The following is a 26,768-nucleotide window of genomic DNA, read 5'->3' as shown; positions in this document are numbered from 1 at the left end:
ATGTATAAAGGTATATCTCGTTGCAACGCGGCTCGTTTGTTCGTTTTAACATACGCTTTGCCCGTTCTCTTCGAAACATCGGGTCGGAAGAAACGGATTAGTACGAAGTGTATTCTCAGGAAGTTACTCACAAAGTCTTCTTCGTGTCCTCTGGCGACTTCGACGCGCCAGGAAGGATCTAGGGAAACATCTTTCGCGTCTCTGTTTAACTTCGATTCGTTCTCGACTGCGATTAAGTACGTATAAGATCATTTATTAATACGCCCGACTCTTCCCGGAAGAAAACTAAGTTTTTCCTGTTCGGGGAACCTCCCACGCGAACACTCGTAGAACTATGACTCTACTGTGGGACTCGATTCCGGCCCAATGGCGTCACCGGAACTTCTCCTTCCGACACTTTGCAACCTTTTCAATCGCTGAATTGTTCGTGTATCAGGTGACTTTGGACGATTAAAATTTGTAACTTAGCAGGAACAAAACAAAATATGTCGGTTTCGGGGATGTTTGGAAACAATGAAATTAGAGCATTTAATAACACTGGTCAACAGTAAATATGCATTCTTCGTGTAAACAGTCAATTCTATTAAATTGTAAGGGACCAAGGTGGAAATTTTGAAATATCCCTCGCCACAATTTCAAACTAATTCCGGAAGCCCTGTTTTCAAGATCTTGCGATCTGCATGAAAAAAACTCAAGCTCAACTCGTGCAACATTCCGAAACCATTCTTTAACATCTCCCCAACATCGATCGAAATCCTTCGTCTAAATCACTCCTTAAAGAGCATTCCCCGGTGCATTATTGTCAATGAGAATTCCTCTAGACACTTGGGATCGACTTACATAAGAACCGTCCTTCAAGATCTTCATCCTTCCAAATCCTTCGATCGTAATTAATCTCAAATTAATTCCAAACAACCATTCTTCAAATGTCGTTAACCGTGTTAGGATCGTAGGATCAACTCGCACTCCTCGAACAATTCTCCCGAGATGTTCGACGTTGGTCCAAAAATTCCTCCGTGAAGCTCGTCGCTGGTCCGCCATCTTCGACCTTGAACGTCCTTCGATCGCTCTGAAAAGTTGGTTCGGTACTCCTAGGAAGCCCAGAAGCGGTGTCACGTCCGCGACGACCGCGAATCCCTCATCGAGCGTTCGTCCCGTCGCCATTTGCCCGATCGAAGTCCCTCCTCCCGAGCAGCCCGTCGTCCCACGGCTATTGCAGGTAAGACCAGGTGGCAGCCTGCGCGTCGTCAGGTCACTCGGAGTAGCTGGTCTTGTCGCTGGCGTCGTCGGGACTGGTTTCCCGATAGGCGTCGCCGGTACCGTTCGCGTGCAGGCTCTGATTGGGCGGCTTGATCACCGTGGGCAGGTAACCGGTGCCCGCGTAAGGCGCAGCCAGGAACCTGTGTCTGGTCGAGGGTATGGGAGTGGTGCAGTACGCGGCGCGGGTCGCGTACGCGGCCGATACAGACGCGGACGCCGCCGCCGCCGACGCCAACGCGCCCGCCAGCGGTGAGAACGCCGACTTCGGTTGCAGACTGTCCTCGCAGACCAGCACCTCCATGGCGGAGACTACGTCGCCTGCGACACAGACAGCTTGCTTTCTTTCTGATGGCGAGATACTGTCGGGAGTTCGGGTTCTTTGTCAACGAAACCCTCCGCCAGGACAGAGGGGGGGGGGAGGCTGATTTGGGTTACAATTTTCAAATCGATTCGAATTCTTCAAACTTTGGAAACCATTCGCGTGGTTTCCTTAGAAAGCAACAAATAAGACACACGAACCTTGTGCCGATATCTCTGAGTCTATGTCCGATATTAGGGTACACCTAACGATCCGTTCAAATTCTATACCAAAGTTTAACCAAAGTTTCAGTCCACTATTATATAATAATATTTCCGGTATTAGAAACTTCCCGTTTAGCGCGAAGGGAACCCCCACCCCTCGAAAAGATTCGCGGTTCTAATTCCAAGGGTCGCTAATTGCTCGCCGCGGTTTAGAATTGAAACTCGAGAACGATTCTGAAAAGGGACCTGGCCACCGGGTATATCGAGTTCTGTCTGCGAATATCGGATTGCTGGGGCCCTACCTTTACACCGGTGCAGCAGAGCCTCCACGTCCGCGCGACGCCTTCCCGGAAAGACTCGCAGCAAAACGTCCACCGGGGACCGTTGTTGCTGTTGCTGCTGCTGCTGCTGCTGTTGTTGCTGTTGCTGCTGCTGCAACTGAAGACCGCAAGACTGTTGGATGTTTTGCATCTGCATCTGCATCTGCATCTGAATCTCGCGGGGCTCTGGCATGTGATGGTGGTGCTGGTAGAGGGCCGGTGAACAGTAGAGGGAACTTGCCGCGGGTCCATAAAGAGGCGCGTACGGTGGAAAGTGCACTGCCGTCGCTGCAGCCTGAAACGGAAGAAACTACTTCCATGTACGTTATACATTTTAATAAACACGAAGGGGCATCATTTAACCCTTTGCACTCCTATGTCGAGTGTGATTCGACATCAATTTTTATCCCAGGAGCTCCATCGTCAAGTCCCACTCGACACTTTTTCAAGTCAAAACCAAAAAGATATTGAAAATTACAAAAAACAACAGTGTAAATAAAACAGATATTTTAACAGGTAAATTTCAAATAAAACACTTGAAGGCGTTGGGAGCTGCTGGTAACAAAATTGAAATATAATTCGGAGTGCAAAGGGTTAAAATTTATCTATATCAAGAGGAAAAGAATTTGTGTAGTCATGGAATCGAACTCAGGCCAACTGGGTCCTAGTTTCCGACCTTACTATCATTGCCTTGGTGGCAGTCGACGATTGATAGATTAATATTTAGTATTTTATCGAGTGTCTGCTTGAGATATATTTTATACCAAAACGAAGATTAACCAAAGGAGGAGCTTATAGAGGGACTCAACTCACCGCCAGCGAAGGTAGCGGAGGGCTGGGTCTGGGTTGCACGAGGTCCACCGGTTGCAGGGTCTGCTGGGTTTGCTGGGGACTCCCGGTTTTGCGGAGGCTGAGATTCTCTGGCGCCGGCGTGTCTTCCCTTTGCGGGGTCAATGCTGGCGTTAGTGGCGGCGTGTGCGTCGGACTCTGCGAACCAGGTTCCGGACTTCCTTCCTCGGAATCGTTCAGACTACTGGACCGCTTCCTCGGCGTATCATTATCCGTTAATCCGATCGACGTCGCCACTCCTGTTACACAAACAATACATACGGTTAAATAAGGGAGTTTGGGATACAAAATCATCAGTTTATATTTCTATTGCTTGTGCTATTAAATGTTTCTTCGAGTGTTTAAATGGCCTTCGTATAACAAGTTTGAAGAACTCTGGAGTCTATTAAATCTCTATCTAAATCCTGCTACCCTAAGTCTCGCGTTTCTAGCCAATGATCTCTAATTCGAATCGTCCACCAGGTGTATAGGAACACGTTCAAGAACGCAGTTAACCCAGACCTTAAGGAAAGAAGAAATCTCACCCAATGGACGGTCAGCGAGAAGTTCCCCGCCGGAGTCGGAGTCACGGTCGTCTTCGTTACCGGTGTCGCTCGTGGAAAGCATTGTTCCCGTAGTGCTCTCAGAGATTCTCGACCTCTTTGTGCCTGGAACAAAACACGTATCGTTCCGGGCTTGAAAAAAAAGAAGAAAAGAGAAAAAGGAGAGAAAGAAAAAAAGAAAACAAAGAACGAAAGAAAAAGCACGCGTAGGTACGCACAATACCTATGAAATTCTCCATCGAGCAAACACTTTGTATTGTTCTACGACGCACGCCGAATTGACTCTTACGTATCCTCGACACCCTCGAAAATACGTTGTGCATCTTTTATTGTCGGGGACCGCCCGGTATTTACCAGGCATGGGGCCCGTTCCGAGCACCGGGTAACCTCGTTGGACAGTTCGCGGAATCGGTACAAAGCGTGTGACGATTTCGTTACTGTGAATGCGGCCATTAACTCGCTCACTATTCGAGGGAAGCCATTTTGTTGTGGGAATCGAAATGTAATATTAGGGTTAGAACGATCTTTGACCCTTAAGTGGATTGTCAATGTAGTTATTTGAAAATTTATGTGATCCTCCATTTGCCCAAAATGGCGTCTCTTTGGAGAAGTTTCATCCCTTACCTCAACTGTTTAACGCTAGATTTACGGACATTTTAGAATACGTTTGGAAATAATAAGACGGAAACCACCGACGGGCAGCGCCGTTGGTAGCCATAATTATTTACTCGTGTATTTCCGGCGCGCTGAAGAGCCGCGGAGACTTTAATGCGGTCAGTTCTCGGCGCCCTTTAAGTTTCTTCGGTCGTCGTTACCAGCCCGGCTCGAAACTTGTATTTCTGCGGGGACGATTGGGTTCAAGTGAAACGGAAAACCCGCGATTCGGCTCGTTTATTTTCTCCGCGGCGCGTGGTCGTTATCGGGGCTCGTTATCGAGAATCTGTAGGGAAATATTCGAGCCAGTAAACTATTATCCAGGACTTTTCCGTACGTTTTCTGCTTTTTCGCGCTTGGAAACGAGACAGAACCTTTCGTTTCCAGGATCAACGAATAACAACGTTTCAAAATGTCGTCCGTTGCTTGGTTCTATAAAAGTGCTCGCTACTAAAGCTTTAAACGATAAAAATGTACGATTTCCCTTTGAAACTATTATTATTCGGGAGTGCCAAAGAGGCAAAGTATAAATATATTTAGATCTTCGAGGATCGTTGGAATCGCGAGGTTTTAAAAAACATTTCGAGCCAACCGCGACAGTAATTAACTTTCGAGGATGACACGCGAGTAAATTGTTCCTCAAACACGGCCTGATTGCGCAACGCGCGTTTTTGCTTCTTCGTGTGTCTTATTTAAAGTGCCTGGTCGGAGGAGCAACTCGTACCGGCGCTTTCAAGCGAGTTTCGTCCGCGCAACGTTTTGCAAGAAGTTAAACACGAAGTTAACTCGTGGAACACATCGTCACAAACATACAGTAATATATACACTTTGATCTATCGTTCGCGGAGCAAAGTGTCTATAAATTTCATCGGGTCAAGTTCCATCCCGAGTGAAATTCGTTTCCCGTTAGCTCAAGCACGTTGGACGAGAAAAATACTTGTAGTTTAAGAACCCTGGTACTTGTCTTGTACACTTGCATACGCGTTCAAATACAAAATATTAATATTCATAATACAGAAATTACACAGACGGTTTCTTCGAACAACTGTAACTTTGCTAAAAAACATTCTTTATTATTGGGGTTATGCGTACTTTAAAGAGAAACTATCATACTTTGTGACGCTATCAATAATGAATAGGTAACACTTTCGAACGCGTTCACTGTCTGATTTCACAGCGGCGTATCCAATAACGTGGTGCTATGACCCACATATGGGTTACAGACAGTGAACGCGTCGAGAAGATATTTCATCCCTTGAACACTGACAAAAACTAAAAGGTCCAAGGTTCAATTTTCTTCCTAATTGCACGTTCTTTATTATTGGGGTTACGCTTATTTTAAAGAGAAACTATCATACTTTGTAACGCTATCGATAACGAATAGGTAACACTTTCGAACGCGTTCACTGTCTGATTTCACAGCGGCGTATCCAATAACGTGGTGCTATGGCCCACATATGGGTTACAGACAGTGAACGCGTCGAGAAGATATTTAATCCCTTGGACATTAACAAAAATTAAAAGGTCCAAGGTTCAATTTTCTTCCTAATTGCATCTCTATGTATCCAAGACTGTACGTCGTTCCAATAAGTTAGCTTTCTCCCCCCCAGTGAAAAGGTTAACGCGTCGAAACCGAGGAGAAACGAGAACCGCAGCAATTAACTTAAACATCGAGACACTTGTTATATAGTTGCTCGGGAACGAATCCCCGTGGTTTTGCCAGAGAGAGGCACTCGAAGGCAACCTTGTTATCGGAAGCGTGCGGCGTCAAGATTTAACCCACGAAGAGAAAGGGGGCCGGGGTGGCGAGGGGGTGTAGACCAGGGGATGAAGCGGGTCTCGAGCGTCCGCGAAATGGTAGGGTGGAAGGCTACATTTCCTCGCCCTACATCCGTCTCGCTCTGTTCCGCTAATAAACGGCCGGTTAAACTTTTTAACGAGCGGTCAGCCGGAGCAGACTTTCTTCAGCGGTCGACGCACCCCCCGGGTCCGGGGGTCGGCCGCGGGGATTCTTTCACGCATTGACGAGGGCTCAATGGCCGTGCACGCGTGTACGCCTCAGCACGTTATAACGGCACTCTCGAACCCGGTTGTATTACTCTCAGCGACGAAGGAACCTGCGCGTACACGGGCCTCTCGCAATTATTTCTAACAACCTCGAGCACCCAGACCGGCACAAAGTGCGCCACGATGCTCTTGGAGGGGTGAAAATGGTCCGGGACCGTTTTGGAAAAGACGAAGGTTCCTTGACTCGACTCCATTTGGAAAAAAAGACCCAATATTAAGTAAATCTCAGACTGCGATATTCTTTTACGAACACAGGTTGATTTAAAATTCGGGCATACACACGCTAGTTGCAACAAATGACAATAATCGATCGCATTCGTCGCCAATAGATGGTAAAATCACGATTCTTTAACATTGTTTGGTATTCCATATTAGTCCAAATTCCATAACTCGAACACCACGAATACATAACCGTATGCTCCGATAACTCGTGCTCGTCCCAGGGCTGAAAAAGTTCATCCAAGTCGGAAGCACCCTTCTTTAATCGTTTCTTTCGTACACGCCCTCGCCGGGGGAGTATACAGGAAGCCTCCCTCCGCTTCAAGGACGCGGTAAACATGCACTTCGTTAGGCCAGGACCGTGCAAAGGATACACACGGGTACCACCACCCACGTAGCGCGAGCACCGACGACTCTCGCCCCTGTTTGCGGATACGCGTCGACCGAGAGGGGTGATTTCGGGGTCGAGATGCCGCCAAGGGTCACCGGGAAGAATGATATTTTAATAACTGTCTCATAATCCCGGCTGGCCGAGGGAGAAACTAGACGCGAACGGAGATATTTTGCTCGCCCGACGGAGACGCTCGACGGGAATTTCCCGACCGTCCAGCGGCTACATTAACACCGTCCCTTATTGCATTCCTTTCCGCTGACTAGCAAACGTCCCGAAGCCCACCACCCACCCCCGTGACGAGCTTTTGCACAATAGAGTTTCGGAGGAGCTAATGGTACCCGGGATTTTGGGGGTACAGGGTAAAGACTCAATAGTTCAGGAGATATTTAACGTTTTGCAAAGTCAAAAGTCGATCGAAAAGATTTATAATTATTTATAATCATTTAAAATTCATTTCTTTCTATTTCATCAAACGATGGGTGTCTTGAAATTTGTCAAAAACGTTCAATGAAGGAATCAACACATTGTCGTGGAACCTGAGACCCGGGTAGCATGTTCGCGACCGATTTGCCAACGGGGGAACGGATTATCCGTAAAGCTCCGTAGCTCCCTAATCAATAGGGCGAGGAAAAGGTGTGAAAACGGAGACCATTGTGATAGGTCACGCCCATGAAACGCGACGCAACAGAAAAAGGGAACACAGTATCGCGAACGAGGAATCTTTTTCCCGTTCTTTCGCCGTTCCCTGTATCTGGAGCTTGTCTTGTATTTCGAGAAGGGTGCGTGCAATTTATTGTAATCTCTTGTTCTCTCTCTCCTGCTTCGCCCGTCGGGGGCACACACGACGAAATCTAACTTCTCCTCGGTCTCTATGGTGTAACGTATCCCTATACACTCGTCGGTACTCGGAGACGATCGAGAAAGTTAATAAAACTCGTTTCAACGCCCGAGGTACCGGCGCCTACCCCTCTGTGTAACCTTACACGATTTATTACCAGTTCATGGACGAACGGAATTTATTCGATAGTGTGCTTAAAAAACACATAGACAGTGCCTAATTTTACAATACGATCCCGTCGTTTATGGCCGCGTCGAAACGTCCATTTTGTGGTAGTCAGAGATGATATTAATATCTAATACTTGTGCTGGCGGATCTTTAATTCTATTAGGAGCTCTGTAGAAGATTGCCTCAATCTCTTCGTTGAAAATTAAAATTTCCCAGAAATGTCGATTAATCCGCCATTTTCTGGACACTGTTTGTAGCAGACACGAATGGTTTGAAATTCGAATGGGTGGAAGCGGCGATAAGAAGAGGTTGTATCGAGAAACGAAACGGTGGGTCGGTCGGGTGGGGTGGCTGAGCCTAAGCCTAATTTATAGGGATGTTTCGTGTCCTCCACAGTTGCCCTGCAGCCTGTGTCCTATTACTCCTATTCTCTATTATGCAGCGCCGCCGTAGGCCGGAAGCTCCCGATATCTATATGCCATTCTAAATTATTCGGCATTGTCCTCGCATGATTCCATTGTCCGCGTCTGTCTCCACCGTACGCTGATACGCCGCGGCGCGGGTTAGGGCGTAGACCTACAACAACGCGGACGTGTGCACACGCTCCAGCCCGTGTGTATCTGCTTCGAGTGCGTCTTGTCATCGGTCAAGAGTGCCTGCGGACTTGTACGCCATGGACGTCTAATTAATCGCGGCTCTGTTACCCTAAGAATACTCCCACCCCGTACAACGGTGTTCCCGGTATTTCAGCGGTGGTAACTCGTACGGTGGTTTCCGTACGACCAAAGAATAAAATATATTAATTCTAACGAGTATCCGTTTGCATTTTTATATTCTGGGGAGATTCCCGTGGGGATCGCCATCTATGGTGTATGATTAATGAATAAGGTGGCAGCTCTTAGTAGCATCTGTGTCGTAGCTCTTAGTAGAATCTCGCTTAACCTCGATTATTAATTTGTGCAAAATGTTAATAACGATAAAAAGAAGAAAAAGATAGCGATAACAAGTGTAGAACCCAGAAAATTGAAAATGGAAATATGGAAGATACAGTGGCTCTAGGGCTGAAGAAAGAATACAAGATGGCGGCGAGGACTGCAGAGAACAGCGTTAAAAGAATTACTAAATTTTTTCCGGATACCGTGACGAATTTTCCCGGGTCTTATAATTCGGATCGGGTTCGGAAACCACTTATTCCCCTAAATGGCGGTCGGCGCGAAAAAAGGGGTGTAGGAGGCGAGGAGAGAATACGATGACACAGCGTTATTGCGTATTCCGTCGGGAATGGAAAAAAAGGGGTTGTACGGGGACAACCGCGAAAATTCTCGCAATAAATAACCCTTCGAGGCGTTACAGTTATCACCAGCAGTGTCGGTTCGCCCGTATAACCCCACGGTGCCCGCGGACTTTGGTGCCTCTGGCCTTTCGGAGCCCCGGGTAATGGCGAGGGTCGTAGAAACCACCCACTATGAATTATCATTTCCCATTGTTCGGAAGATCGTAAAATAACCGGCTGTTTGCGACTTCGGGAGTACTCCGTCCTTTCTCCACCTTTCTGCAAACTAAATCCACGTCCCTTATTTCTCAAACGGAACGGATTCGCTCTTTTCCACCGAAGCAAAAAACATTTTTATACGATTGATCATCGTATTATACGAAATTTCTCTAATACTACTATTTTAGAAAAAGTTACGTCGGTATACTTATACAGGGGTGTTCGGCTACCCCTGAGAGAAATTGTAATGGGAGATTCTAGAGGCCAAAATAAGACGAAAGTCAAGAATATCAATTTCTTGACTGAGCCTTTGTTAAAAAGTTATTAACAATTAAACTCAAAAATTTCAAATCGTTTTGGAAAAATTATTTTCGGTTGCGGGAATCAATTACAGTCATTTTTGGTGAATACACATACCCTCGAAATCCTACCCATTTTCGAGAAAAAAATTCGAATAGGTAGTCAAATTTTTCGTCAAAAAAAAGAAGTTTCAAATCGTTCCGAAAAAATTATTTTCGGTTGCGAGGATCAAATACAATCATTTTTGGTGAATACACATACACTCGAAATCCTGCACATTTTCGAGAAAAAAATTCGAATAGGTAGTCAAATTTTTCGTCAAAAAAAAAAAGTTTCAAATCGTTCCGAAAAAATTATTTTCGGTTGCGAGGATCAAATACAATCATTTTTGGTGAATAGACATACCCTCGAAATCCTACCCACTTTCGAGAAAAAAATTCGAGTAGGTGGACAAATTTTTCGGTGAAATTAGAATTTTTCAAATCGTTCTAAAAAAATTATTTTCAGTTCCAAGGATCGATTACAATCATTTTTGGCCATTACATGTACCCCCGAAATCCTAAGCATTTTCTAGAAAAAAATTCCTTACCGAAAATGTGTAGTGAGGCCAGAAATGTTTGCCCGAATTTTCATGCGAAACTTTAAAGCATCATAACTTCTGAACGAATTGGAGGATTTTAATGTTTAAAAAGGCAAACAACGCGTACTTTAATGGAGAATATGTAGAAATTACAAAAATATTCGAAAAGTTATTCCTTAACTTCATAAAATGAGAAAACCCCCATAAAGATGGGCAAATTTTCAAACAGCCATAACTCCTACAATAGTGAATATATTGGATTGAAATTTTAGGAGGAAGTAGAGCTCATGGGTACCTACATAAAAGTATTAGACAACTTTTCTGTAGGGCGTCAAACAAAATTACTAAACATTAAAAACGAATTTTAAACAAAATCGACAGGGTGGCTAAATATTTGACGAAAAAAAAAAAATATTAAATGGTTTTGAAAAAATTATTTTCGGTTACAGGGGTCAATTATAATCATTTTTGGTGAATAGACATACCCCCGAAATCCTGCGCATTTTCGATAAAAAAATTCAGTACTGGCGGAACTTTAAACGTTAATAACTTTTTAACGAAGTCTCCATCAACAAATTGGTATTCTTGATTTTCGTCTTATTTCGGTCTCTAAAATCCCCCATTAAAATTTTTCCCAGGGTTGGCCGAACACCCTGTATACTTGAAAACTTCCTAGTGCTTTTACTTTTTTTTCAAATATCCCTAGCGAATATGATAAACCAGAGAACAGATTTTAATCTCGTGGACGAAATAATCGACTGATTAAAGGTGTTGGGCGAAGGGAATGTGGTTTCTTTTCGATACCATCGCGCAAAAAAATCCCTAGGTCTGGCTCGTTTTTCAATCTTCGATGGCGGGTGGGAGGCCTCGATTCCCGATGGCAGCGATCGGGTCCCCGTTCGTTTCGCATTATCGGCCCTCCGTTGTAGTAAAATACAGCTCTCATTTCTTTCGTCGTGGCCCTGATCGGTCGCCTCCGCGGAAAACATTCCAGGCCCGATCGCCGTGAGATTAATTAATCCGATTGGACGACGCCGTGAAAAGCGACAGCCCAGAGGTCGTGCGAAATATTCCAGTTACGAGGCAGCCCGCAATCGGTGCGCTCCGGCGTGCAACGCGCCACCGCCGGAAGAACGGGGGCCGAGCAACGAGAAAGGACTCTCATTATTACGTATCGATACGCCCGGAAAATAGCACCGTTCCCCCCTCCCGGGGGGGATCGGCTCACGCCGGGAAAAATCACGCGGGGAAAATCGCCGCTCCGTTGGGCTCGGGGGCGCGAAGAAAAGCAAGTTATCGAGAGCCCGTGCCAAGACAAAAAAGGGAGAAAAAAAACAGGTAGAGGAAGGGAGACTCGCGCGATGCAAAGAATCGGTGGTCAGGAAAAATGGAGGCGGTTTAAAGGGAATCGGGAAAGGAACTCGGAACATATTTGACGATTGGTCCGATGAACATTGGGGGATTAAAATATTATCCGCAACTTTGGTCTAAACGGAGAGATAGCGTTGTTTCGAGTATCGATGATGCAGAAAGTGGTTAAAGATCGTGGCAGAGGAGACACCAAAACGGTGAAGACAGGGGCATTGTAGTCAAAAAGGAGGAGACAGAATGCCCAAAGTGCGGGAAAGGGAACCACGTTGATGGAAGAGGAAGAAGAAGAAGAAGATCCGTGAAGCGGAAGACGAAGGAGAGAAAGTCCTTGAGGCAACGCCGCGGCGACAGCAACAGCGAGCAACAGCCCGATCAGTCATTAAATCGTCGCGATTCCCTTTTGTTTCCGGGGCTGGAATGTGTGGGCGCCGGTTTAACCGTCCGTGTGTTTTCGTGTTGCACCGGTGAAAGGGGTGAAAACGAGCAGGAGGGATGGATGTATATACTCGACGGATTCGATGGGGCCGCGTAGGGGTGGTTAAAAGAGACCGTGAGCGAGCGAGAGGACACGAGGACGACGGAGGGTACCGACGTGCGGAAGAGGAGGAGGAGGGACAAAAAAAAAAAATCAAGGGGAAAGGGAGAACGGTGGAGAGCGATCGGGCGTAACGTTTTTAATTGTTTCGCGCCCAGCCGCCTTTTGTTTCGGCGTTTATGCCTCGTAAACGGTTGCTGAACGCCAACGGGGCCACGGGGGAGGGCACGGGGTCGACCTCTGACTCTTTTCACTCTTCGTCCTCCTCCTCCTCGCCACCTAGCATCCCCTTTTCTGCCCTCCTCGCGCCTCATCGCCGCGATCCGGTTGGAAAACCGACGACGACTCCTCTCGTCGCGCTCCTTACGCTTCGCGGACCATGCACCCCCGGGGGAATTTCTTGTTACGCCACCACTGTCGGGTATTCGCCTCGGAAACGCGACCCCGAAAGTCCATTTCAAAAATTCTTATCGATAAACATTGCTTTTTATTCCTTCTTAATCGCGCTACGAAATATCCTGCGTTCACTAGCAATTATTGTGTATTTTAAACGAATTGTATCTCTCGATACGGAAGCAGAGTGTATCGAGGTCCGTGCAATCGTGTTGCAACGAACAAGGTAAAATGCATCTTTGCATCACAGGTTGCAACGAATTCCCCCGACGAACGACCGATCGCATGCAAAGAAAGGAGGCGAGAGCGCGGAGAAAAGACACGGATTAAAAAACGAGACCGGCGTTCATCGTTCGGCGAAGTGTTTTATATTCATTCTCGATGGTTTTCTTATCCGGCGGATCGCTTTTCGCCTTCAATTTAAAAAAATATTATTCGGAAGCCGTAGTAAACCTCTCTCGAAACAGAGAGAAAAGAAGCGACGGTTAATCAAATATGTACTTCACCGCGGAAGGGCTTCTTCTTTCTTCTGTTACATCCCGCAGGGTAGAACAGTTGCGCGCTCTTTAATTGAGTCGAAAGGTATCGCTTATCGCGATCTTTCTCCTCGATCCACGGGATAATCGACCGCGAGCTCTTCAATGGAGTTTATCGTGCAATTTCGTGCTACAGTGACGACTTTGGATATAATTTTATTCGAATAACAAAGGAAACGCGGCATATTCGGAATACCAGCGCATCCAAGAAACTACTAGCGTTATCTGATCTCTAACTGAGCCTTCCAAAAATCATCTGATTCTACTAAATTCGATATATTATGCTATTTCATATTGGGAACACGGTCGTAAGCGTGACGAGTGATTTCCAGGGTTCGCCTCAGATCGAGATCGCGAATCCACGGACGATCATGGACGAGCAAACGTTCGCCAGAGGTTAGAAAGGGTACGCTGGCAGGAGTTTTGTTCAAACATACTTAGAAACGTGCTTCCACGGCGGCGTTGCACGTGTACGTGCATTCGAAGGAGCGGCTACACCTATGCAAATAGGTAGAGCCCGGGTCTAAAGCCTGTCCTGTTCGTGGCTGGTCTATGTTCCGCGAAGCCGTGCTGACTCTTTGCAAACAATGTTGCCAGGCACGTCGCTAAAACATAAGTAGCCACGGACGGAGCGCGCGCTCAGGGGTATCTCGTTCCCGCGGAACGATGAATTTCAATATTCGAACAGCGTACTCTCGCGAGTCCTCACGTCGACGCCGTACACGGCAAACTCGCGCGCTAAATATGAAGTTGCTTCGAGTTACGAGAGCTTCGAGCCACGTCACCTTGACCCTTCGACCCCGCACGTTCGAGCTAAATTTTCGCGAAAATCTTCGAGGGCCCCCGAGAACCGCGAAGAATCTCGAACTTGGACGGTTTTCTTATTCGACGTTTGCAAAAAATTAGTGGAAAGAGGAAAGAGAAATTCATTGGAAATTAATATAATTCTGAAATTTTTTAGGTATATAGAGCATATACAGACAGATATAGCTCAATTTCTTTTTTTTCAAATACACTTTAAGGGGTAGAAATTGACCCCTCGAAGTCGGCCATCTTTGATTTTCTTGTAACTTGGAAACGAGACAGAAAGTTTTAAAAATGACTTTCGTTGTTCTCTGAGAGCCTGTATCGTCACATAAAAGCACGATGAAATCAAAGTGGAACAGTTTGAGGTCTCTTCCCGTTACAAATTTTCGAAAAAGTTTCTTCGTGGAGACTTTTCCGCCCTTCGTACACGACTGTTCCAGCGATACGATCTGTTCGTGCGGAGGTGGAAACGGAACAGCGAAGGAGGAACGTACACAGTCGAGTGAAATAATTTCCTGGTGTCCTCCGCAGCCACGAAAGAGGAAGAACGGAAACGGGACCGGTCTTTCACAAAGTTTCTTGGACACTCGAAGAAGCTTCTACTGTGAGAAACTGCCGGATAATGGTCCCCGTAGACGAAGGAGCAACCGGGAGTGATCCTTCGGGATAAAGGGTGCGCCGCACACGCACACACAAAGGAACGGTTCTTCCCGGTCGCGTGTGTACCGGGACTCTACAAAGCCGTATCCTCCCTACTTCAGGGAATCCGCTGGAAAGACCAAATCTCTGCATCCACCTTTTCGACGTAATGACTGCCGGTGCACGTCCCTGGCCCCTTTGATACGCGAGACTGACATGCGTGCCATCCAAATTGGCCCGGGGTCTCCACTTACCTCGCGATCTCGATCAAAACGAGACTCCAAACGTTTCGTTACTATTTTCGTGAAACTGGTATACTCTACAGTGATGTCTGAGTATTAATCGCCCCAAGATCGATAGATATTAACACTGTGGCGATGCAAGCCCGAAAGAATGCTCCACTTACCTCGCGATCTCGATCACAACGAGACTCCCGACTCCAAACGTTTCTCGTTACTATTTTCGTGAAACTGGCGTATTCTACAGCGATGTCTAAGTATTAATCGCGCCAAGATCGATAGATATTAACACTGTGCGCGATGCAAGTTCAAAAGAATGCTCCACTTACCTCGCGATCTCGATCAAAACGAGACTCCAAACGTTTCGTTACTATTTTCGTGAAACTGGTATATTCTACAGCGATGTCCAAGTATTAATCGTGCCAAGATCGATAGATATTAACACTGTGCGCGATGCAAGCCCGAAAGGATGCTCCACTTACCTCGCGATCTCGATCAAAACGAGGCTCCCGACTCCAAACGTTTCTCGTTACTATTTTCGTGAAACTGGCGTATTCTACAGCGATGTTTAAGTATTAATCGCGCCAAGATCGATAGATATTAACACTGTGCGCGATGCAAGTTCAAAAGAATGCTCCACTTACCTCGCGATCTCGATCAGAACGAGGCTCACGACTCCAAACGTTTCTCGTTACTATTTTCGTGAAACTGGTATATTCTACAGCGATGTCCGAGTATTAATCGCGCCAAGATCGATAGATATTAACACTGTGCGCGATGCAAGCCCGAAAGAATGGACGTTGGATCGTTTCGAGGGAGGGTCTGCGTGAGTACAGTGACTTCGCGCGATCGAGAGTCCTGATCTTAAGCCAGAAGGAAACTTGGCCGATTGAAAGGACGATGGGTTTCCAGCTAGCGCAGAACACAAACGGCATCGCATCCAGAAGATGTACAATACCGTATCGCGTTGGCTCTCTCTTTCCACGGGGAGGAAGAGAGCGAGAGTGCATCAACCCTCTCCTGGCAACCTCAGGATCTCCGAGCTAGCAAGAATACAGAGACCGACCAACCAACAAACCGGTCGAGAATCCCCCGCGGTGGTAGGCACTGGCCCGAGAAATTCAATTACGGCTAAAACTTCTCGACTGAAGACGCGCCTCCTCTGTACACTACTGTAAGCACTCTGTTTCGAAGATCGAACGGAGAGACATCTTCCGCACTCGCGACCCTCGACTTTTCAGGGGGGTAAGAAGGGAAGGGGAGGTGCCTTCTGCTCGGCTAACGCGAACAACAGGAGCGTAGGTGTAATTGAAACCGAGCGAAATCGAACTTTCCATCCCCTAACCGAACGCTCCTATTGCGTTCCTCGACCTCCGACGGCGGGGGATTGAAAAAATACCCGCGAAAAGTGATTTCTGTCCGATGCAAGTCCCTTATTCACGGGCACGTGTTCAGAACAAAATAAAACATATTTAATCAGATTAGATTTTGGTCATTTTGAATCTTATACTACACAGTTGAAGTTGATCTTCGTCCAATGAACGAGATTGAATACGTATACAGGGTGTCAAATGGATGATTGAGACTTCGTTAAAAATCCAGTTATCCGAGTAATTATGACAGAAGGTGCCTAAATTTTTCGTCGGGAAAAAAAATTTCAAATCGTCTTAAAAAAATTATTTTTAGCTAGAGGGGTAAATTACAATCATTTTTGGTCAATAGATATATCACCGAAATCCTACGCACTTTCGAGAAAAAAATTCGAGATGTGGACAAATTTTTTGGCAAAATTACAAAGTTTCAAATCATTTTGGAAAAATTATTTTCGGTCGCAGGGGTCAATTGCAATAATTTTTGGTCAATAGACATAACCCCGAAATCCTACCCAGTTTCTAGAAAAAAATTCGAGAAGGTGGGAAATTTTCCGACAAAATTCAAAAATTTCAAATCGTTCTAAAAAAATTATTTTTAGCTAGGGGGGTCAATTACAATCATTTTTGGTCAATAGACATACCACCGAAATCCTACGCAATTTCGAGAAAAAAATTCGAGTATGTGGACAAATTTTTTGTCAAAATTAAAATTTTTCAAATCGTTCTAAAAAAATTATTTTCAGTTGCAAGGGTTGATTACAATCATTTTTGGTCATTACACGTACCCCCGAAATCCTACTCACTTTCGAGAAAAAAATTCATTACGACGAATATAATGTGTAGCCAGAGATCTGTAATTATATTCTTCTTTTTTATCACTTCTTCTGTAGATATAGTCCAATTATCCGACATAAAAAATTTGGTGGGAGATTTTAGAGGCCGAAACAAGACGAAAATCAAGAATACGAATTTGTTGATCGAGGCTTCATTAAAAAGTTATTAACGCCTGTAGAACGACAATCTACGAACAGCTGCTAGTGGTTCCCACTCAGAGAACTCTAAGGCTATCGATACGTCACTAACTAGAGTTTCTCATACTGCGTAGGAACCACTATAATCATGTATAATCATTCCACATAAGAAAAATATAATAGTATGGTTCGAATGTAAAGCGCAAAGAAAATGAAAAGGGACGCGAACCATGCGAAAGAATTCACTGAGAATTAGCTTCTCGTTGCTCTCGTAAGCTCGTATACCAGCTGGAACGAGATATTAAACACGTCCTCCGGGCCACAAAGGGTTAAACTTCTAACAAGGTTATCGTCCACCGTGAAACGGTGGTCTCCTTCTACTCTTTCGTCGATCAAATTTCTTGACGGCGGGCTAAGATCGTAATTTTGTTTTTTCGAGATTCCGCGAAACGTGCGACGCGGGCAGAAATGTGGCACGCGACCAAGAGAGAGAGAAAGCGCATGCGTACGGCACGCATGAGTTGCGTACGAGTGCCCATTAGGAACGTGCGTGAACATACACGGCTAAATAGGGCAAGTGGCCAGAGGCCATAATGTTAAGTAAATAATGGCCAAACTCCCGGGGGCCCCTTATTATACCACTCAAAGCAGAAGTCGTACTCGTTAGTGGCGGCTTTTAATTCTCTCCGGCGCTCAACCCTTCGCTCCTTTCTAGACTTCTCCTCGCTGGCTCGTTCTCGCCCTCCGTGAAGTGCACACGCGTGCCGTTCGCTCCCGTAAGAACGGAGCCCGCGAGTGCTCTCGTTCTTCTGCCCGGTGAACGGTTGCCCCGCGACGCAAACCCGCCACCTGTTTGTGGTCAGGACGACGCACCAACATTCTTCGAACATCTAGGTAGCCTTTTAAATCTGTGTCGATCTACAGTCGTCGCTGCATGCATCATAGAAAGATAGCTAGGCTTGCAAGAGCAAGGAGGGAGTAGATCTTAATTTTCACCAGAAAACCCCGGTTCTTATAGTAGTAGGATCTCCATATCCGCGATAGATACATCTTAGTTCCATACTTGGTTAATAAACTCTAATTCATTGAGGTTCCTGTGGTGGTCCTGTGACCCCCAAGGATAGGGAGAGTCGAAGAGCGAATATATGCAGACGGAAGGTCGGTCGAGCGCTTGCGAGAGGAACAGTCCCTCTGGTGGCGAGTATGGGAAGCGACGGACCCCACAGTTCTATCCTAGTCTGTCTTGTGCATCGCGAGTTTGCTAGCTTTTAACGCGTTGATGCTAACTAGGATTCCCCTTTGGTCCTGACGCCCACTCACCTGCGATTCCACCGACGATCGGATCCTGTTTCTCGATTTTGGGCTGCCGGTACTCGTCCTGGGGAAGCCTCTTCCGTTGCAGGAGGCCGCAGTCTGGCTGCTGATGCTGGAGTTGCGTCTGGATGTGTGCGGCCGCGGCCGCGGCTGCGGCTGCCGCCGCCGCCGGAATTCCCAAACCCCCGGGACTGGAAACGTGGGCCGGGTGCGGGGGCGGGCTACCAGCTGGCGTGGTCGCGCTGGCCGCACTGGGCAGAACGGGGGCGGTGGTGCAGCTGCCCGTATTGTATTGCAATTGCAGGCCCAACTCGCGCGCCTCGCTCTCCTCTTGGGCCTGCTGCCTCCGCAACGCCACCTGCAAATCATCGTCCATTACCTAAAATTCCTAATAACCATGGGAGAAGTTTAACGATTCCACCGACGCAACATTTACGCGACAATCTCTTCGAAACATACCAACGCGCCACCATTTTGTATCTCATGAAAACAGACAAAATCTTCTTTATTAATTCTTGTAAAGTTCCTACATACAGAACTGAGAAATTCTTTTCCCTTTCTATTACTCGAGGCTATCACCAAGTATGCAACCGCCGCCATTGCTTCTAAACATAAACAGGCGACACTGGACGATTTGTGGCATACTCGCAAGTGTTGTCTTATTGACGAAATAATTTTTTAAAAGAACAACCATTGCGACACATGATTGCGTTTCTTTCATAAGTATTTGCTTGAAACTATACCAGATGTATTTTTTGAGACCCAACAGCATCATAAACAAAAGCATATAGACAGATACGAGTGTCGTATGTTCTTATGGGCACGCAAGAGCTATAGAAAACACGAATGAAGTATAGGTATCCAACAACTAATTGTAAGCAAACATAACGCACATGTTTGTTTTATTAAGTTTTATACGACGTGTAAATTCTGAAAACTTAGTGTTTTAAAAAAGTATTTGGATGAAAATGGATACCTGTATTTGACACGTTAACGTCCTCAACATTTATTTATGTAATTTTTCTTTAAGTACGAAAAACACGCGTGTTAAGTTTCAAATTGATCGACTTCACAGTTTTCTAAAATAAATCTTTAAAAGACCCAGTTTTTACGAGCTTTGAAGGTAAGAGGCCCCTTAACCTCGAAATCCTGTTTACGGTTTTCCTTCTGGTTCGCGCTTTTGTCCCGCTATTTTAAATGAAATGCGAACAGATGCTTTGAGAAGTTAATCTACGTTACTAAATCCATGATTCTCTAGATTTATACGCGACAACGAGACTTTAAACCACTTTTTCATTAAACTTTTTCGACGACTGGAGTGATAGATCATTAACACTGGAAAGAATAACAAGATGGAGGACTCGTGGCTCAATCGTTCCGCGGTTAAATCAGATTTGACCTTAGCTCGAAGGGTTGCTTTCGAGATATATCGTTCGAAGATATCTTACGAGATACGATACAGGTACAATCACGAAACCTCCGATATCAAGATGATCCAATAGGAGGGTAAGAGGACCAGTAATTCAAAAGCACTCGAGTGGGTATAGTGTTACGACCCAAGATCAAGGAACAATGTTCGTAACTTCATCCGCAATTGAAAATGCGAATGATACATTGAAAGAGGGTTGAAACTATTTAAATAATTTACTACTCAAATTCGACAAATACTCGAACGCTACAAATCATTATTTTAACATTATCGCTATTCGAATTCTAGGTTATGGAGTATGGGTCTTTATTTTATACAGCGAGCGACGGAAATCTACATGGGACAACAAAATATGAGATACGATAAAAAAGTATTCAGGAACACGAACGAACGAAACAATATGGAAAGAAAGTCACATGTTTCAAGAGACCCTCTCGTTGATCCTAATTGAATCAGTTCACACTTCCTTGATTCATTTCACGAAGTCGCGGGAAAGAAAACTGCACCCTTGACACACGCTACAAAAGAATGCTTCCATCGCGTTTCCTACAGGCAACTACCAGTACTTCTCTCTACTTCTGAATTAACAGTGTTCAACTAATAACATCTTTATCAAAAGATGATAAGTTCAATCTACTAAAAAATAATTCAGAATCCTCGTTAAAAGACCAGATGTTCGCCTCGATATAAGTTTCCTAATCATCCCCACCATTGTTTATGTTGCTTTGCGAGCGATCCGTCGATTCGAGTGGCCGACGGCCTCGGAATAAAACGACAAGATACGCACAGAGATTCTATTTCACAGATTTTAAACTAAATCTAAAACGAGGGTTGTTCGGAAAGTTTGTAGCGTTTCCCACAAACAGAGATCTTCATTATAACCTAAAATGTCATAGTTCTAAGCGCCATTTGTAGAAAATTTCAATAAAATTCATTAACATTCTGAATATTATAGAACATCAACATCAACTGATAATCTTTGAATTAGAGTCCCAGGAAGAATAAGGTAAAATCAGTCTGAATCACTGTCAAAGATTAGTACAAAGTACACCCGAAAAAAATAGATACAGTTTTAGAAGCAAAAAGCAATGAAATACAATGTTACAGTTTCAAAATTTACTACTGCGTTCACACAAATGCATAAACTGTGACCAGTTTTACCTGAATTTCGCTACAAACTTTCCGAACGACCAAATGTAATAATTGCTACGAATATAGCGCGTCTCGTAGTAAAGAGTTCTGGCAGAACGAAACGTAACGTGACACTTTACTTACCTGGGCAGCCATCACCCGTTGCCTCTCGGCGATCAGAGTACATTTTGCACACACGCAGTCCCGCCAACGGCAATACCGTTTGTGGCCCTTCAATGCGGAAACGACACCATGATTACGGCATCTCGCGCACTTCGGTGTCCTTTGGTATCTCTCGGCACTGGCACGAAGGAAGAACGCGGCTGGTAGCACGTGATGTTGCTGCTGCTGTTGCTGGTGTTGCATCAATTGGCCCACGTCGACACCAAGACCGACACCCCGCGGTAACGACATCGTATCGGACGACGGAACGTTCGTAAACTTGCCAGCTGAAGGAACAACGACGAACGAGAAATGTGCCGCGGACGATCACTGAACGATTGACGACGATTCAAACAACGGTCACGGACGATACGCGGGCATCGTCGTCGAACGCACGAACGACGTACGATAGAACGATCACCGGGAACAAACGTTTTCGAGGGAGCATAAAGCCCAGTATTCACTGACCCGCGTCGCTCGCATTCTAACAACCCGCTAATAACCGATCACTGTCGTTAGTTCGTTAACCACTGCGTGCGATTTGTCAGTTCGTTCTCCGGTGCACCAAGGGGCACGCTGGTGGTATCGCGGGCGCCAGTCCCCGGCATTCGATCGTTACTCGGTGGACAGAAAAAAAATGGAGGGCCACGGATCGGACGACAGACAGACCGCGATCACACCGGGGGCTCTTCTTACTTCAACCGAAGAAATATCACATTTAACGCTGTTCGGTAGAAACTCTCGAGCCGGCACGTAGAGCGAGGGAGAAGGAGCGAGAGGTCGCGGCTACCGCAGCGACGTGCGCGGCGAAGCGGGAAAGCTCGACTAGCAGACGCGCGCACGCGCCCACACTTCCGAAAGTTCGCCGACGAAGAACAGCAGTGGCACCACCGTTCGTACGGGTGTCGGGGTACGAAATGCGGAATCGCCCCGACTCCACTCGCAGCACTCTCTCTCGCTCTCCGGCATTGTCAACAATTGCAGCATCCCGGGTGAGTCGATTCAGGTAGCGTGGAGAGACAGAGAAGCGGCAGCGGCGGCGGCGGCGGCGGCGGTGGTGTCGGCAGCAAAGAGGGAGCCCGAAGGCGGACGTGCAAGGAGGCGGGGGGAGGGGGGGACCGCACGATGCGGCGGAGGGGACGGATGGAAATCGCGACGGGACGGTTTAGGAAGCGAGGGTATGGAAAGGGACAGAGAGAAAACGCGAAGTGCGGTGGAAAAACGTGAAAGAACGTGGAAAAAGTGAACGGGAAGGACTGCGAGAGGGAAAAAGAATACGAAAAGAAACCTGCGAGCGTCCGGTGAAAGGAGACGAACAATGCGGGAAGAGCGGCGGCGCGAGCGAGACGACGCGACAAAAGGAGAAAGAGGCAGTGCTGCGGTGGCGGGAGGGGCGGGGGGGATGGAATTCAGCGTGGAGGGATAGGGCAGAAACTAACGACCCCTCCACAGTTGCGCGAAATAAAACACTGTGCCACAGTGTTCCACCCCGGGGCTTCGGCCAAACGCAAAGCCGCGCTTTGGCGCGGCCACGCCCGCGCACCTACCCGATTGGTCGAGCACGCTGTTCCACCAAGATGTTAAGAGTTTATATCTGACTGGGGTGAAAGGGGGACATACCTAACCGCGTACCCACCTACCTACTCACCCTCGATAAACTATGCGTACAGACGCGCGTATCGGACGTGTGTATTTCCTATCGTGCTGGTGGAGGCAAAACGGACAAACACATTACTCTTTTATTTAAAACCCGTTCCAACATAAAACACAATGCAAGCGATGCTCAGACGTTTCTCTCTATGCTCCGCCTTTTGTTTCGGCCGGGACTGTTTTTAAACCATGCACGCCTTCTTCGTCCCCTTCGGAGAAGAACATGTCCCTTCTTTCTTTCTTTCTTTCGTTCGTTTTGCTTTTATTTTATTTTTTTTTTTTTAGCCGCTCGCTCGCTCGGTCACGGTTGCTTGTGGTCGTCCGTCTCTCTTCTATTTTTTTTTCTTCTTTCTTTTTCAAATCCATCGAGCTCGCTCGCTGTAAACCACACGGACACACCGTCATAGCGACGAGCCTTTCTTGAATCATATTCTACAATGAGGTTTCAATGGGGGGAAGCCCTATTGTCGTTCACCAATGGCGACCGATTTTATAGTGATCTAATGTACAGATGTTATTTACCCGGCAATGAGAATGGAATAAAAGCATTCTATGTATTAAGCATTCTATGATTTGGATCCTGTATATGTATCTCTGCTTGCCTACCTACTCCTGCCTGTCGACGCGTTGCGCACAATACCAGGCCGTATACTGTACTGTGCGTACAATGGTATTATTACTTTTGACTTAACCATGCGAACGAAAGTAACTAATGTAGATGCAGTTCGAAGGAACCGGTATTTTGCATTTAAATATGATTATTTGCGCTCATTGTCGGCTGTATTACCTTACATGACATCTGATACCGAGAAACGAAGGGGAATGTTACCAAGTTTCCAGTGCTTTACACAATCTCAATCGTATTCTAGAACACTTCAATGCGAATTGCTTTCCTTCCGGTGTGGTTTCTTTCCCCTTTCTTGACATCTCTTAAATTATTCTGAAAATCATATAAAAAACAACATGTTTATAAACTAGAATCAGTCTACTCTTTGTTCTAATCTTTTTTTTAATAAAAAGATTGCAAACATTTTTACACCTCTTACAACCTCTTATTCGCAATACATGGGTACTATTATTGCTTCAGCGATATTGATCGTGCGATGGCATCTCGAATAAAATTCAATGATTTTCGTCATCGCGTGTCAATCAGCCCATAGTACTACGTGTTGCAGCCAACACTTAAAAAGGCAGTGTATATTGAGTTTCGATTTTTCTCTAATTCAAAGTCATTCACTCGTCAACAGGGTAAAAGCGTTCAGCTTTTCACTGAATTGTATGTTTCGACGCGTTTATCGATCATTTGTAAAACGCAATGACGATTTGAGCAACATTGAAAGTATGCGTGAAAACGGGGCATTCATCGATATCGGTGTACGTACACCGACACGGACCATTTTTTACTCTGGCATATCAACCACTCAAAGCGAACGTACGCGCCCCGATGGATAAATCAATAAACCGATAGCCATGGCAATACACACCTGCTGTTAAAGTATCGGGCAACCCCTCCGCAACCTCGTTTAAGCGATTCGGGAGATTATAATCTAAGCAAGACTTTCTATCCGTTTAAATTAAAGTAACAGTTTAGCTAACCTATACCCAATCTAACCTAACCTAAATCAACGTACACAATATTTGAAAATCTAAAGAATCAAAACGCGTTGCATACTCGGCGTACATCACATACAACAACCAAGAGAACAAAAAAATAATATAAAAACAGAATCCTTTTATTAAGAATCGAAATAGAAATTGTAGTTGAGCTACATCGAGTAATTTGTAAAGCTTTCAAAACTATATTTTGTACAAATCGCCGTTCTGTACCCAAATTTTTTTTTATTCCGCACGCCCCTTTGATCGCCGCTAACAAACCACCACAAAGCATTCTGCTTTCGCACAAATGACATTCAAATTTCGCGCATATTTTGCACGCCCACGCCCACGCGCACGAAAAAATTTGAATCCGTGCGAAATAAAATCCAAACAACGCGCTTTCGAAATAGCAAAAGGCACAATGTATACATTCCCAAAGCGTTCCGTAAAATCAAAAGAAACGGTTCCTTCACGGGCCGCGGCTCTCCCACGATTCTTACCTCCTGACCTACGAAAAGTTTCCTCGAGTATCCGATTGATCGACTGGTAGCAGGTACCCTCGTGTAACAACGCGTACGCGGGATCTCCCCTCCGGGCTGTTTACACTGGAGAGCAGAGATCGAGATCAAGATCGCGTCTGTATCGAGTTACAATGTTTGCCAACATTGGCCGGATCGGCAACACCACGGAAACAGCTGATCAAATCAGCGCTGATCGGATAAGGGAGATTAGACCGACGGATCCCTAGGTCGGAGAACGATGAGAGAGCAGGTACGAGGAGGGTGTACGACGATCGACGATACCCGCGTGGGTGAACACTGTGTGACCTGTTTGTCGATCAACCGGCAAACATGGGAACAAGAGTGCTGACACGGGAATCACGTTGCTCGAATTGCACGCGAGCTTTCGGTTACTGCCTCCAACGTTCACCACGTTACATAATTCCATGTCTCGTCGGGCAACAATACGAGCTCAAACACATACAAAATAATTATTTTTAGAATGTAAATACATAAGACAGTAATGGCCGCTTAAGTGCCTGCAGCTATCTCCGCTTAATCTTGGAGGCGAGCGTCGAGCGTGTCGAGCGCAACTTGACACCGGTCGTTATCGCTGCAACGGTTGAATTCTGAGAACCATGCCCACTTAAATGGGCATTATACTCTATTTCGAATAACATCTTGGAAATTATTAATTACACGATCAGAGTCGTCTCCAAGATACGTATGTATGGTGGCACCCTAACCTATGCGAATAAAAAGATTTTCATTTGCATATTCCCAGTCCCCTGATTCGATAACTTCCCAAGTACAGGATCTTCGCGGATCAGTTTCGAGTTTACAGGCGGGAAATCGATCGAGACTGGCAATTCGCCGTTAAGACCGAGAGATCGTAGGAAGGATCCATGTTCACGAGCGTCGGTTCGCGACAGGGTCGAAGCCCGTGCGGAGGCACATATTTCGAGGGACTCATACACACGTGCCATTCACCGGTGGCACCGTCACCGTACGAAACCAGCGGCTCCGTCGCGATGTACCGGCGCCGGTGAAATACCGTATGACTTTTTGACGTGCTTTTAACAGATTGAATTGAAAATGGCTTCCAGGCACCGATATATCCACGGGGCCACCATCCATACCCTGGAAACGACTGTACGAACGGACAGACGTGGGAGACGAGATATATAATCTTTCTCCTCTGTCTCCCTCCATCTGTCGGTCTCCCTCCTTTCTCCTGCGTTCACACCTCGCCGCAACTTTTTCACTTCGTCCCCGTCGTCTCCCCGACCGATCCACCTTTCTCTCCCACGCTCTAACCCCCCTCCCCACCCCCCACCCTCTCTCTTCCGCGAAACGGTCGCCGATTTTTCCTCTTTTTTCCCCCGTTTCTACCGCACCAACGACGCCCCCTGCTTCCCCCAACCCCCCTTCTTCCGTTCCTCTCCCTTCAATTTTTGCACATTCGCTGATGCGGCACATTGCAAGCCGCGCCGGCGGAAACGACGACGAGGCTGAACCGGACCGGTCACTCGAATCCACGGGTCGTCGGAAAAGGGGGGGGTTGGGGGAGAGGATGGAAAGGGCGTCGAGGGTGGAGGACCGCGTAAAAATAATGTCCCGGATCATTTTTTAAAGCCCCGCAGAGAGCCAGGAGCCCAGGGCTGCGAGCGAGCCGAGGTGGATGGGACAAAAAAAAAAAAAAAAAAAAAAAATAATAAAAAAAAAAGAACGTGACGGACGCGGAGATATAGGTACGTCGATATTACGGGCAGCGCAATAGCGCAGGCAGCCCGACCGACCGACCGACCGACCGACGCCGGATGAAACGGTCAAAGCTAAAAAGCTCTCTCCGCCGAAACGGGCTATATATTATCTGCAACCCTTCAAACACAGAACGCGCCGAGATCCATACATAAC

At 46.3% G+C, this 26,768-nt stretch overlaps 1 protein-coding gene across 1 annotated transcript; it reads right to left on the bottom strand.

Annotated features, from left to right (window-relative positions):
• Positions 1 to 1,252: 1,252 nt before the first annotated feature.
• On the bottom strand, positions 1,253 to 21,357 carry LOC122395246 (doublesex- and mab-3-related transcription factor A2). Its single transcript, XM_043392675.1, has 6 exons — positions 21,088 to 21,357; positions 18,390 to 18,741; positions 3,476 to 3,598; positions 2,916 to 3,190; positions 2,085 to 2,397; positions 1,253 to 1,578 (listed from the first exon to the last, which is right to left on the bottom strand). Exons 1-6 carry the CDS (start codon positions 21,355 to 21,357, stop codon positions 1,253 to 1,255), a joined length of 1,659 nt encoding a protein of 552 aa, XP_043248610.1.
• Between the last annotated feature and the right edge of the window lie 5,411 nt (positions 21,358 to 26,768).

The sequence above is a fragment of the Colletes gigas genome, unplaced genomic scaffold, assembly GCF_013123115.1.
Source record: "Colletes gigas isolate AHSC1104 unplaced genomic scaffold, ASM1312311v1 Colletes_gigas_Sc00005, whole genome shotgun sequence".
NCBI lineage: Eukaryota > Metazoa > Arthropoda > Insecta > Hymenoptera > Colletidae > Colletes > Colletes gigas.
Note: the sequence above shows the minus strand (reverse complement) of the source record. Positions and strands in the feature narration are given on the sequence as shown.